This window comes from Poecilia reticulata, chromosome 6, assembly GCF_904066995.2.
Source record: "Poecilia reticulata chromosome 6, P_reticulata-male-v2, whole genome shotgun sequence".
Lineage (NCBI taxonomy): Eukaryota > Metazoa > Chordata > Actinopteri > Cyprinodontiformes > Poeciliidae > Poecilia > Poecilia reticulata.
This window is the reverse complement of record NC_088835.1, coordinates 16,099,213-16,113,337: the sequence shown is the minus strand read 5'-3', so window position 1 is coordinate 16,113,337 and position 14,125 is coordinate 16,099,213. Positions and strand designations below refer to the sequence as shown.

Genomic DNA, 14,125 nt, shown 5'->3' with positions numbered 1-14,125 from the left:
TGGGGGGAGACGAAGCAGATTGTTTATCCCACAAAAGAACAGTAGGGGGTGTCTTTCAGACTCACCAAGAACAGTACAGCGCAGTGATGAAGAATCATAAGTCATCCGCTCTACCTCGTGACATCAGTAGCTACCATCCGCTGCGATGAGAGGTGTGAAATTCATTAACGTATAATTCCCCCTAACCCCCCAATTTTCATATTTATATTCATAACCTATCATAAATTTTAATTTAAGGGTGTACCTAATCTCTCTATCAAATGTAAGGGTTCTTCACTCATTTTAACTTCAAATGTTGGCTTTGCGCTTTTGAACAGAAAGAGACTGTTGGGAATTGGTGGACTGTGAAGCGATGCATTTAACAGTGATGCTGTGAAACTGACCCAATTCTTGAAATTAAACTTGAAAGACTTCATCCATGTGTTAGAATGGCAAAGTCCAGCACCCACAATGTTAGTCTTACTGAAGACATTTTGGGTTGTTGTACTATAGTCATATGTACTCTGAGTCAATGAGTTTGTTCTGTAGATGGACCTTTTAGACTTCAGAAGCGTAATAATGTAATGACAATTACATTAAGCTAATTTTCGTGATCTGAGAGAAGATTCTATGTTTGTAGATGTTGAAGAACACCTAAAGAACCAGGTGCACACCTTAGCCCACAAGAAGGATGGGCAGGGAAGGAAGCATGGTGTGAAGGCTGTAATATGTGAACATTTACAGCTTTCCAGGTGTTTCTATTGTCTTGAAAAATATAGACTCCTATAGAAGACCACAAAGTAATTAGTCTTTCTTACTGATCTGAAGTCTTCTTTCTATTTATTGTTACAGTAAGATAAAGAGCCACATCTTACTGTGGTCTCATAATTTGAATCTAAAGTAATAACTTTGTTCTTGTTTCTTGAATCCTGCTCCATCCCAAATGCTACGCAATCACATCTGATTTCTTCTGTGGGTACAGACCATTCTGGTAAATGTCACACAGTGACAGGGACAGAGCCTGGTCACAACAGTACTACCCTGAGGGGCTCCAGTGCTGTCACTTCCTCTCAAGTGAGCAGACTACACAGTGGTTGATCGCAAACAGAGAGAAGAAGACCGGATTTCAGATTTTATGTCTGTTCCCAAACTGGACCGCTTCCACAATAAACACATTTAATGTGTACCAGCTCTTGATTTTAAATCTGGCACAAAAACGTATTTACTTTAGACTGGCAACAAAACATTTGCATTTGACTTCCTGTTTTCAAAACCCGCAATGTGGGAATCATGTGGATCTGGGATGCAGTTTTCAAACTTAAGTGAGAAAGAAAAGCATCACTTTCTTTTAATTTGTAAAAGATGAGTTTCTCAACTTTTTCTGCTTCCAGCCTTTAAGCTTGATGGTGATTTCTAGGAGCAAAATCCTTTATTTTTAAAAATGTAAAAAAAAAAATTACTTTTTTTTTTTTTTTAAAGGTCATTCATTGGTCTTTCTGTTTCGATCACATGAATCAATATTCTAGCCAGCATAGGTATCGGGCAGTTTATCCTGAAGAACATGAAATAGAGCTTGTCTTCTATTAATTAAATTACCATTAATGCATCTGCAGGTGTTTTTTTTAATAGAAGCTCAAAGGGGTAAACACTCCTTTGTGAAAAGGCTATAAAGTATTTATTTATTTTAGTATCTGTTCTGTGAACATTTTTTAAAAAATACATTAGCCTTTTCGGTTTCAAAACCCTTAAGCAATTTTGTTTGTTACAAAACATAGGTAGAAGGAGCCCTCTAGTGGCGTGCATGCGATATGGACAATCAGACCCAAGTTAATTTGTATCTTTTTAATTGCTTTAAAGCTTTCCCTTGACTATTAATTAAATGCTTAAACAAAGTGCCACTATCCAACAAATAAACACTCATATGTGATTCTTTGTAAAAAAAAAAAAAATGTTTTACTTCATGTAAATAGTCTGTTGTTGTTACTGTTCTTGTTGTTTCTCTACAAATACACATGCATATTTTGTATATTTTTAAAATCATGCTACTTAGTTGCACATTTCTTTGAAATCAGAGTATACTACGATAAACATTTGCCCTTTCTGTACAATCTGCTATTCTTACTTTTTGTCTTGATATATTTTTTTCTTTGTTTAAATCTACCTGCTTCGATTTGCCTGTCACTTTGCTGCTGGTGGACGTGAATTTCACTATTAAAGGAAATAAAGATTTGTTCTATTCTGTTCTCTATTCTTCTCCAAAATAAGCAGGTGATACTATAAATACAGTTGCATATTGAAAATAATAATAATAATAATAATAATAATAATAATAATAATAATAATAATAATAATAATAATTGTGTTAGCTACTATAACCATTCTAGTTCCTGCAGGGGACACATACCTTTTAATTTTGTGGATGTTTTTGCAAAAGAAATTATTGCACGGCACTTGAATGCAGCACAACTCTCACTTTCATCAACCGTCCAATCAGAGTGAGGGATGCTGGGAAGCGTGTTTCTTGCTCGTGGTGCTAGCACCGTAGACGCGTGAGCGAGGAGACTAGCTTGATAAAGGTAAGCTTGTCGAAATGTTGCATACTTAATCACCAAGAGCATTTATCGCTTCTTCCGAACATCATTTATCGACCCTATAAGGTATTTAATAAAACGCAGTGAAGTGTCTTCGTCTCGGTTTTCATAAACCCCTTTCCTTTTATTAACCCGCGAGCTAACGGTTGCTAGATAATATTAGCTTTTTTATAGCGGCCGGCTAGTAGCATTAAACGGTCATCAACCAGCTTAATTAAGTCACATAATGAAAACTATATTGTATGTAACTTTCCCTTTTCCATGCCCGTATACTAACTAGCAATCGAAGAAATAATAGGGTTAAGCTTGTCTCGTTTTGTTTGTTAAAACGTTGTTCTTAGCACGCCGTTAGCCAGTTTGCTCGTCCGGTTAACTGTCAGATGTTTGGAACCGCCCATACCAGTATAGGGATTTGTTATAATTGCTTTTTGTTATTTTGAAAGAAGAGTAGAACGCTGCATATTTTTTTATCTTGAACTCCACAGTGACTCACAGTCATCGTTAGACGTTTTTGTATTGTAAAAACAGAGATGCTAGCTGTAGAGCTCCTGTCATTATGTCAATGCGTCATCGGATTGTTGCTCAACACTCCAATCTATCTTGAAATCTGCAAGCCCAACTTGCCTTCCCATATTTTATCACATTGTTATGTTTACTGTTGAAAACCACTTTGCTGACATCGTTTTTCAAAAGAAACACGTTGTTGTCCTTTGAAAAGCAATTAAATTAAGCTATAAATTCTTTCCAATCTGCTCTGGATTCAAACACGTTTCCCAGGTCTGAAATCGGTAGACATTTTTAGACTAAAGAGCTAAATAGATTAATAGACTGCTTACTTGATTTAAAACAAATCTACTGATCTTTAACTAAATTAGTCTTGGTTTATATCAATAAGAGGACTGAACGGAAATGGATATGAATGGGCATACTTAAAATTGCATACCAAATATAAGTTGTTTTTGAGTCTTTGACAATTGTAGCCAAAGTCGGCGCCTATTTTTCACCATCACTTTGTGGTTTTGTCATTGTCCTGAAAGTTTACTCCAATTATAGCTTTTAAGGCTTCTAATAACTACAATTAAATGGAATTATGTTTATATATGTTTTATTTATTTTTATTTTACAGAGGAAGGCAGTGACATTTGGTCATCATGGATGCAAGTAAAGGTATAGACAAAAATAAAACCGTTGCAACTTTCAATGTTTTCATCCCTGCAACTTGTCTTTCATCACTTGTGAAATGTTGATGTTCCAATGTTGTGCACCAGATAATTGTACAGAGATGATAGATGATCTCAGGCTTAATTAAAGAAGTAGGTTAAATGTAATGTTGGCAGTCTTTGTAGAGAGGAAAATGTTGACATTTTAAAATCTCCATAAATACTGAAATATATTTTATTATTTCTGGACATCCTCCTCTGAATAAACTTCCTAAAATATTTTGATTGTAGTCTCTTTTCTGCTTATGAAATCCCACTAATGATGAATATTTTATAGCTTTAAACGCTACTTTCACTTAACTTCTGAACCAACACAGATGAATAACTCTCAAGTTAAAATCACAATTTATGTTTATTCTTTACCTTTGCAGGTAAAGGGGATCAAACGATGCCAAATCCAGGTGGACAGATGGGCAAACCTGTCGGATTCCCCTTTATGGAAAAGTCAGTGACAATTATCTTAACTACCTTCTAAGTTTAACATGTTTAATTACATTATTCTGTTCATAATTAATTGTGCTGCATTGTCTAATTGCTACATAGCCACAAGAAACAATGAAATTAAACAAATACATTATCGTTAATCGGGTTGTTTTAAGTCTATTTATAACAGGTGAGTTTAGTACATGTGTAGTGTAAGGTAAATTGTGCTTCTCTGTGAATTGCATTGGTGAGATTTTTTTTTTCTTCTGCCAAAAATTGGTTTGTTTTGGTTTCTTTGTCACTCCTGTCAGATAATGTCACAAACAACAAATACAACTGTCTATTCTTGTGCTAAGTTGTGTATTAATTTACACAGTAAAATATATTAACCGTTTGTTAATCTTTTGGTAGACACGGTTCTCAAAAATAGCTTCTTTCCGTGGAGCTCAAATATTGGCAAAGCATTTCAAAGAGGGTAATAGTTTGATTGAAAATCAAAAATATATTTTTTTGATCCAAATGTAGTATTTTCTTATTACTTGCTTCATTTTGGTGACAAAGTGGATCAAACCTAATTTATTCTTTGTTAAATGGCTCTAATTACTTTGTTCAAGCTGAAAGCTGTTAGTAGCACCTCCCAGTAAATTCATTATTTTAAGCTGGGTTTCCTTTTGCTTGCATTTAATTGACTTTTGCTATTTTAGTCAATTAATAAAATGTGAAATGCACTCAGTTCCACTTTTGAGACAGCTCTCGGCTCTGCATTGCTCTAACTTTAGAATGACAGGAAACCTAATTAAAGTCATTTCTAATGCCTTCTGTTTTTGGTCTTGTCCAAGAAGCCAACTTGATGTGCAACTTGTTTGTTTTTGTGTTTGTTTTGCTTTGTTTTTACTGCGTCTCAAAAATCACTCGTAGTCAGTAGATTACCGTAAATTAGGTTGCTCATAAACTCTTCTAATTTGTCTTGAGTCATTTATGTCTGCTTAAGATAAAATTAGGGATGGACTGCATTTTTTTATTTAATCTGCAGTAACGATGATCCGGGACTTGTTTTGCAGCCACAGGACTTGATCTCCATTAGTCTGAAGTCCTTGTCATTCAGCTTTGACTGAAAGTGGGTCATCTGGCAAGAAAATCTTCCATACAACAACACATTTATTATAAAGCAGTTTATAAAAAATGAAAAGCATTGTGTTGGATTGTTTCCATCAAACTCCAGAACTCAACTTTATTCAAATTTCTTTAAATTCTAGCAAGTCTATAAAGAATTGGTAAAGATTCCTCCTATTTGACCAAAGTCATTTGGATAACTGTCAGACTTTTAAAGCTACTGGCAGTTAGACTTGATTATTTCTCATTTTGCTTTTGCTTGCTTTTTGACTTTTGTTTAATAAGTTATATCGAGGTTAAATCTGCATGTTTTCACATCACTGAAGTTTAACTAATTTCAGAAAGATCAGATTATTTGTTATCCATTATACTAGAATTCAAAGCGTGTTTACCTTGTCTGTATTTAAGTGTCTATCATCACAACCTGCTGTTCACATCAACGACGACTTGAGAAGAGAAAAAGATGCTGATTTTTTTTTTCTTCTTTTGCTTCTTCAGGAAGAAACTTTAACCCAGCAATCACCTGGGTCAATCAATTGGGTTTTTGATGTTGTGTTTCTTGAAGAAATGTTGGCAATTTTTCAATTTTACTGTAATAGTATATATCTGGCTAAACCAAACATGAATAATTTTAATCCTCATTTAAAACTCATTGTTTTCCTTTTGATCTAGCATGCTTCCCAAAGCAGTGAAGAGGCGAGTGCACGCCTTAAAGAGACTACAGGAACAATGTGCTCACATCGAGGCCAAGTTCTACGAAGAGGTTCACGAGCTGGAGAGAAAGTATGCAATTCTATATCAGCCACTATTTGACAAGGTAATTTCAAATCGCCAACATACCTGACCCTTCACATTCTCAGTGCGTTTTATGTGAGAGCAAACAGACTTCCCCAGAAAACAAAAGTTTTAGTCAAATTTCCAATGTGAGCCAATACAAAAGAATGTCTGATCTGCACCAATGAAATGTCGTCTCTTCGAACTGATCCGAGGTCAGTGACATTACATCCGTGGTGCTAAATGATAACTGTCTAAACGAGTGGTCGGCTGTGCTTTGTCAGTCCAGGCTATTTCCAGCGATAGTGACAAGAGCCGTGCAATTCCTGAACACGTGAGAGAGTGACAGCTGTGGCCTGTTGCACACACACACGCATACACACACACACGCACATACTCGTTCATGGTCACGTGTGTGTATGCGTGCGTCTGTGTGTGTGTGTTCAGTCTCTTAGGTGATCAATGTGCTTACTGAAAATAATTTAATCTGACTAAGTTCATATTTGTTGAAAAGGATGTTTCATGGTACTATGCCTCAGTCCTCCTCTTAACTCTGATTTTATAATATTTGTCTTGTAACAGAGAAGAGAGATTGTCACAGGAGCAGTTGAACCCACAGATGAGGAGTGTGAATGGCCAACCGATGAAGATGAAGAAGAGGAGCTTGCTGTAAGTTCATGTTTGAATTTTTTTGTCTTTTGGGCCTGGTTCTTCCTCTGGCTTTAGACTACAAAATAAAACGCATTCGCACAACTGGAACGAGATATGATTAATCTCAGCGGGATGCCTCCTTTGGATTCAGTCTAAGTAATATATTCACGAGTTTTTATAACTTCTAAATTGTATTACAACAGGATTGAGATCTGTGCTGATGGGGTTAACAAATTAAACAATTTAGATTTTGTCGTGTTGAAGCGTTTTGTATCATCTGTTGTGTTTTAAGTATGCTGTGCGCATGAGCTAGTTTGAAATTCTCTAATTTAAAGAAAGTATCTGCTTAAGTATTTAAAAAAAATGACATAAATGATCATAGTTATAATGTTCAGTCTAACATTTGATAAATAGACTTAGTAAGGAAGGTTAGCAGCTGTGTCGTCGTCTCCCTACAGCCATAGATACTCCAGCACTTTATGTGATTTCATTAAAATGGCTTTAAGACTTAAGAAACATTTTGACAAAGCCTTAGCATCAATCTATGTACCTTAATGAAATTAACTGGCCCATTACTATCATTTTTAGACAAGATAATTTTGCACAGGACATTCATTTAATTTTATTTATACATGTTCTTTAAGCCTGACACCCACCTGAATCCACTCCTTGGTCCTCTGCCATATTGATCTTTATTTCTGACATAATTATGTCATGTACCTGTTTTTGTCACTGCAGTTGAACATTGAGTGCAGTCCTAAATATGAAATGTTCTTCTTCAGTCATTGCATTGCAATTTATTTATGGTATACTCTACCAATGGGGGGAAAGCATGTCCTTTGAGTACATTCCCAATCTCCTACATCTTTACCCAAATGTGACTCATAATGAAAAGTTAAGATAAATTGGAGGAACTTTGATTATTTCTTCTAATTGTTGATAGGAGGAAGTAAAGGAAAAGGCCACCATCGAGGATGCGAAGAAGGAGGAAGCCACGCCAGAGGAAAACCCGAAAGGCATCCCCGACTTCTGGCTCACCATTTTCAAGAGCGTTGACATGCTCAGTGACATGGTGCAGGTACGGATTCATCTGAAATGTAACCTTATGTTGGAAGAGTGTTTTGAGTTTTTGGAAATTAATTTAGAATTATCCACCAGGAACATGATGAATCCATCCTCAAGCACCTGAGAGACATTCAAGTAAAGTTTTCTGAACCAGGGCAGCCAATGGTCAGTATCAACGTCCACCTTTTCCATCAACACGTCTTTGATTACTAAATTAAGTGTAAAATATGTGTATCTTTTTCCCACCTCCTACAGAGCTTTACATTAGAGTTCCACTTTGAGCCCAATGGCTATTTCAACAACGCAGTCCTTACTAAAGTCTACAAGATGAAATCAGAACCTGAAGCATCAGATCCTTTCTCATTTGAGGGCCCAGAGATCATTGACTGTGAAGGGTAGGACTCAGTAAACCGTTAGTTTTTTTTAATGTTATTTTGAGTTTCAGGCTTGAAATAGATTTTGCGTGGTTTGACAAACATTTCTGCACAGTTCTAAATTAATCTCCTCTGACTTTGCATCCCACACATCAGCCTTCTTGTGTTTGCAGCCTTGGTTTCAGCCTGTTCTTGCTTTTTTTTTTTTTTTTTTTTGCACGCTTTCTCTCTCTAGATGTCAGATAGATTGGCACAAGGGGAAGGATGTGACAGTGAAAACTATAAAGAAGAAGCAGAAGCATAAAGGTCGCGGCACGGTCCGCACTGTCACCAAGCAAGTTCCCAATGACTCGTTCTTCAACTTTTTTAATCCTGTCAAAGGTGAGAATGAACACACACACCATTTCACACACTTTTCTGTTTTGCTCTTTATTTTATTTTATTTTTTTACCTCCTTCATAGTTTTCATTTTAGGAGCAAATTAAATTATTTATTTGAAATCAGAGACTTTGTGGTTTACCAAGAATTGTTGATTTTTAAAGCTAAACAAAAGCTTCTCCACATGTGTGGAAGCTTTTATTATTAGTCATATAATGGCTAATATTAACAGCAAGGGATGTGGAATTTGCAGTGAAGATTCAATTTGTTCAACAAAACCAGCTATAATATTTGCTTTTATATTTAATATTCAGATTTTTTTTCAGTCCTCTTAGCCATTTTAAGAAATGTAATCTGATTATTAGTGTTTCAGTTGTTGGTACCCCAGCTGTCAACACTGTGTACCTCCATTTCTTCACAACATTTCACAGATTTGGAGCTTGGAGAGAGGGATCTTTGATTGTTTCTAACATCTCTTTAGATTGTCTTGACAGGGTCCTGTCTTGTGCTCTTTAGCTCTCCTATATGATGGGTAGATTTCCTGTGTGTTTAAACCCATATACTGAAGCAAACCAGTGAGCATTTTGCCCTCAAACTCACCAGCAGGTGGCACCAAACTCTTACAAACTGGACAGTCACGTTTCGACATTATCTTCCTGTTACCAACTAAAGCTGAGTTAGAATGAAGTAATTTGGGGATTTTTATTCACAGCATTTTCATGTTTATCTTCACTTTCACTGTGATGGTTTTCACTTCTGGTGTTCACCAGTGATTCAGTTGCTGAATCACTGGTGTTGAGTCGGGATTTAAGGTGGTTATTTCCTAAGTCAACAAATTAAAATGAACATTTAGCTGACAAGTTAGACATGTTTTTTTTTTTTGTGATTTTGTTTTACAGAGAAAAATGTATGAAGGTGGTTTATGCTTTACTGATTCAATTTTACCTGGAAGGAGATTTTTTGTTTTGTTTTAGATATCTTAAATAAACCAATTGTCAGATTGGACAGATTCGGTTGCAGTTTTTTTTTTTTACATCCTTCTTTTATAACACCCTATCAGACATGCCTGGATTTGCACTGACACAAAGCAGTTATCAGTCTTTCTGGTTCAGACATAATTGTGGTGTGCCACTTGAATATAAATGTCATCGTGTCAGCCGCGTTCAGGTGTGCAGCTTTGAGGGTGGGATGTGTGGCGTGGCGGTGAAAATTGAGTCACATGATTATTTGAGTCATTTACGTGACTCAGCCTCTCTTTACCCCATCGAATTAATGGTTCATTTTCTGGGCTGCTTTTCTTTTTCTCCACTGATTAAAGTGAGGTTGCAAGTAAAATACTCCTTTTATCAGGAGGGAAAAAAAACTCTATTCTTTAACATTTGTTAAAAAGTATACCATCCCTTAATTCCTGGGAAATTTGGGGAAAATGCAATTATCACCAGAAAAGATAGTGGAAAGCACACACACAAAAATACACAAGAATCAGAATTATAAAATAGACTACACAGTAATGTTAAATATTAAGAAAAAAAATAATAAGAAGATTACAGTTTAACAGGAAGAGCTGTTGTTGATTGCTGAAGTTGGAGAATCCTGCTTTAAGTAAACCAGGATTTCCAAACACTGCAGTGTTGGAGGGCTGAGAAATGTCACCTTTGATAGTTTTTGCATTCAGGGTGGAGTTTTATTTTTATTTTTTTTTGAGATGCATGCAAAAGATTTCTGATTTTAAATCATGATGCATTTCTTTTTGTCTTTAAATGCAACAACTCTGCATGCCGAGTTACTTAAAGAAATGTAACACCAAATTGAGGCTTTAAGTTAAATAGAATGAATGTAAAATTACTTGCCTCCCTTTTTTTCATTTTGGTTCCTTTAAGACTTCTTGCTCTCGACCTTACATGTTTCTTTATCTTGCAGCTTCACCGGATGGAGAAATGGTGAGTAAACGCAAACATGTTCATCATAAAGTTGTTGTTGCATCGTTTTTTTGGCTAAACTGCTGAAACTTTTTGTCCGACAGGATGAAGACTCTGAGTTCAACCTAGCCACAGACTTTGAGATCGGTCATTTCTTCCGTGAGAGAATAGTTCCCAGAGCAGTGCTTTACTTTACCGGCGAGGCTCTGGAAGATGACGAGAGCGTAAGTCCTGCACCCGCAAACACACCTGCAGACAGGATTATGGAGAATCTGATTTATATAATGGGAAGTTTACAGACTGAGTGAGGATGGAAAAGCTAAGCATGTGCTGACTGTTGGGTGTTTTTTATTCTTAATTGTGTTGCAGTTTGAAGAGGAGGAACTGGAAGAGGGAGATGAAGAGGTTAGTAACAATAGCAGGGAAGATTAAAACCTCTCAGATTTGAAATACGAGTCTATCCACTTAAGTGACACTTGGGTGTGCAGCTTCCTTTAAACTAATGTTGCTAAAGATTCCTTTTTGTGTTCCAGGAACAAGAAGAGGAGGGTGATGATGATGATGAAGAGGGAGATGCTGACCCCAAGGTCAGTTTGCACCGTAATCGTGAAGCTTTAACCTTTTGTTTTTAGTGACAAACATATAATAGAAATGATAATGTGCAGAGTGCAGCACTGTGTTTTACCCATCTACAGCAGGTTTGGGGTGGCATGAGCTGTAAGGAAGGGAAAAGTATGTACTGGCCTTCTATCAGCCAGCTGATCAGCAGTGCTCAGCAACATGTGAGAAAACCGATGTGTGAATCTCCTTTATGCTGTGTACAGCCAGAGAAAAAATGGATTACTCCAGCGTTTTGTCCGGCATCTCATTAAATGTACTGTAAATGACAGGAATGGCATAATGCTGCCATATGCACATTCCTAATGTTGACATATATTAGGCATTAAAATGTTTCACATGTTAATGAGTCTTATACATGTATGGTTATCGTCATCTAAAGAAATGTTTGCACTCTGTCAAAGATTTAACTGAAAACGGTTCTCTGCATTTCTGTACTGTAAGAATTGAGGCCGACTTCAAAGAACAGGAACCGACCCGTTTCAAAACAAAGTGGATTTTCTGTATGTTAAAGGCTCTCGGTATAAGGAGTCAGAGAACATTTTCAGTTAAATCTGTTCTTAAGTTGACTGAAGTTTACTTGTTACTTGGAGGTGAGGTGTCTTCGTTAATCAGCTACTGAGTTTTGCTGTGGTGGCTCTTTGACCAACTCCTGCAATGTTTCACTTTATGTTCACTTTCATCTGTGAACGTGACAATTAAACCTTTTCATACTGTTGTCTCTCCCTTACCCTGGATCTCCTCTTCATTACAGGCATAATCAATCATTCTCACTCCATGCATTTCTAGGTAAGGGGGAAATAAAGATGGCGCCCCATATTCTTTGCACACCCTTTATGGGGGCTTTTATTATTCTTTCTTTCTTTTTCTCTATGCCCATTATTCTCCTGGTAGTTCATTTTTAACCTAGCAAATGAGAAAGCTTCTCTCTTTGTCATGTTTGTTTTCCCCATTTATTCCCTCTTGTTTTTACCATCCCAGGTTTCTAACATTACCTTTACTTCGCCAAGCCAGGTGCCTTCAGCCTTCTGCATTTGCTTTCTTAGTAAACCTCTTCTCTATGCTCGCTGACGCTCCGAAGGCTTTTCTAAGCTCTGTTGTTTCCTAACCATCTTGTTTTCTGTGTCCCCACAGAAAGAACAGCCTCAACCTGCCGAATGCAAACAGCAGTAACCGTGATGATCAGGGGAGGTGGAGACCTGCTGCCCATAAAAATCTGTCCTCAGCCTGTCCGTCAGACCTCCTACTCTTGCAGGCTCCACCCTTTTACAAACTCTCATCGGAACGCAATAGAACCCAAACCTATGTTTTTACTATGTGCATGACTTCTTTTTCTACGGTCTTGCAGCATCTCACCCTGTTTATTTGGCTTCATTTGTCATCACAGCCAGCATCAACTCTTAATAAATTACCATGGTATCACATAGGTACAGTCTTTTTCTTCTATTGAGTTAGGTGTCTGCTTAAAACTCAGAGCATTATACAGAGGAAGATTGGAAAGGAATCGCTCGCAACTTTATTTTTCATGGAAATACGTCAACTACTCAGGGGTTTTTAATGCCAACAAGCAAATTGAGTTTACTAGGAAACTGCTGATCGAGTTCAACATAATCTATCACTGGGGTTGTTTTTCTCTTTCGTTTTTTTTTTTGTTCGTATTATTTCTTAAGGCATACAATGTACCATTTTTATTTTAATTTACTGTTTTACATGTTCATTGTTTTGTCATTGGACTATTTATTGTGGTGTCATGCAGCTGGATGCAACTTCGTGGTGAGGGAATGCTTCAAGGCATTAAAAGGCTCATTATAATTGGCTTAAATCCCCCTTATAGACATGAGAAGTATTGTTTTTAGTTTTTTTTTTCCTTTCAACAAAACATAAATAATGCCAATTTGCATCTGTTTCTATCCATCTGCTCACTTCTGGCTTGCTTAGCTGGGTATAACAAGCATTTAAGCTGAGCACGATGCTAAACAAGGCCGTGGAACAGAGATGTAGGTACAGCTCTAAAACAATCTTGCGTTTCTCTTTCCCCTTCAACCCTGAAATGCTCTTAGAATTGATGCCATGGATGGAAAAGTGTGACAGACATTTTTCTTTACATTTTCAGACTTCAGATGGTTGGATTATTGTAAGCTTATACATGATGTGTATTAAAGACTTCCGAGTTGATGGATGAAAGCAGTCTGACTTAACTTTTTGTAATGATTTGTATAAAATAGCTTCTTTTATGCATCTTATTCCTAACAAATTTCAGAATGAGTAATGTGATAGTGGAGGATGCTTGGATCAAAGTTCTGTTGCCAAGAAGCCAAATGTAAAGACAAACCATGTGGACTTTTAAAATCGTTTGCTAGTTGAATAATGTAATCTAATACAACATTTAAAGTTGTTAAACTGCATATACAGTATACACACTTTTTTTTTGTTGTCTAATGGTTCGGTGGAAATATTCATGGAACAGGGTGCCAATGTATGTTCTCCTCTGCACATGGGTTTTGGCTATTTATTTGGACACATTTGCCTGATGACTGTTCATCGATAGTAGTGACAGCATTCCCCATCTTCTCCCCCTTCCCTCTTTTTGAAAAGAACGATTGTACTTCTCATCAGATGGTTCTCTCAAAGGCCGCGGTTCACATTTTCAAATCCCATCAAACCGTGCGCTAGCGATGGCCTTAACTGGTTCTTATTCACAGTTTGTTACTTGCGCAATGTTTCTTTTCAATTTGTACAGTTAGTTAAAATATTCTATTAAAGTTGTGCGACATGGTGACGTTTTGGTTGTTTTTTTTGTTTTATTTTGAAATCTGAACTATACTGCACTGCATGCACTTGCTATGCATTTGAGTATCATAATGAGATAAACTCATATTCTGATTTTTAGTAGGAAAACGTGCATGCTTTCTGCATGGGGTTGAGGAATTGAGGGCAGTGAAAGTCCATTCAATAACCTAAAAACATTATGCTTAACATTGGAAACCATAGCGACAACATTGTGCAGTTCACATGGGAAC

At 36.6% G+C, this 14,125-nt stretch overlaps 1 protein-coding gene across 2 annotated transcripts; it reads left to right on the top strand.

Annotated features, from left to right (window-relative positions):
• The first annotated feature begins 2,410 nt into the window (after window positions 1-2,410).
• nap1l4a (nucleosome assembly protein 1-like 4a) lies at window positions 2,411-13,884 on the top strand. 2 transcript variants are annotated; one of them, XM_008411559.3, is made up of 15 exons: window positions 2,411-2,555; window positions 3,697-3,737; window positions 4,162-4,234; window positions 5,999-6,143; window positions 6,683-6,769; window positions 7,695-7,829; window positions 7,910-7,981; window positions 8,072-8,211; window positions 8,426-8,571; window positions 10,489-10,508; window positions 10,592-10,711; window positions 10,857-10,892; window positions 11,021-11,074; window positions 11,860-11,894; window positions 12,240-13,884. In XM_008411559.3, the coding sequence occupies exons 2-14, from the start codon at window positions 3,722-3,724 to the stop codon at window positions 11,863-11,865; spliced, it is 1,050 nt and encodes a 349-aa protein (XP_008409781.1). In that variant the 5' UTR covers window positions 2,411-2,555; window positions 3,697-3,721; the 3' UTR covers window positions 11,866-11,894; window positions 12,240-13,884. The 2 variants fall into 2 exon arrangements, with proteins under 2 accessions (XP_008409781.1, XP_008409780.1); XM_008411558.2 differs by lacking the exon at window positions 11,860-11,894 and having other exon boundaries at window positions 2,412-2,555.
• The last annotated feature ends 241 nt before the right edge of the window (window positions 13,885-14,125 follow it).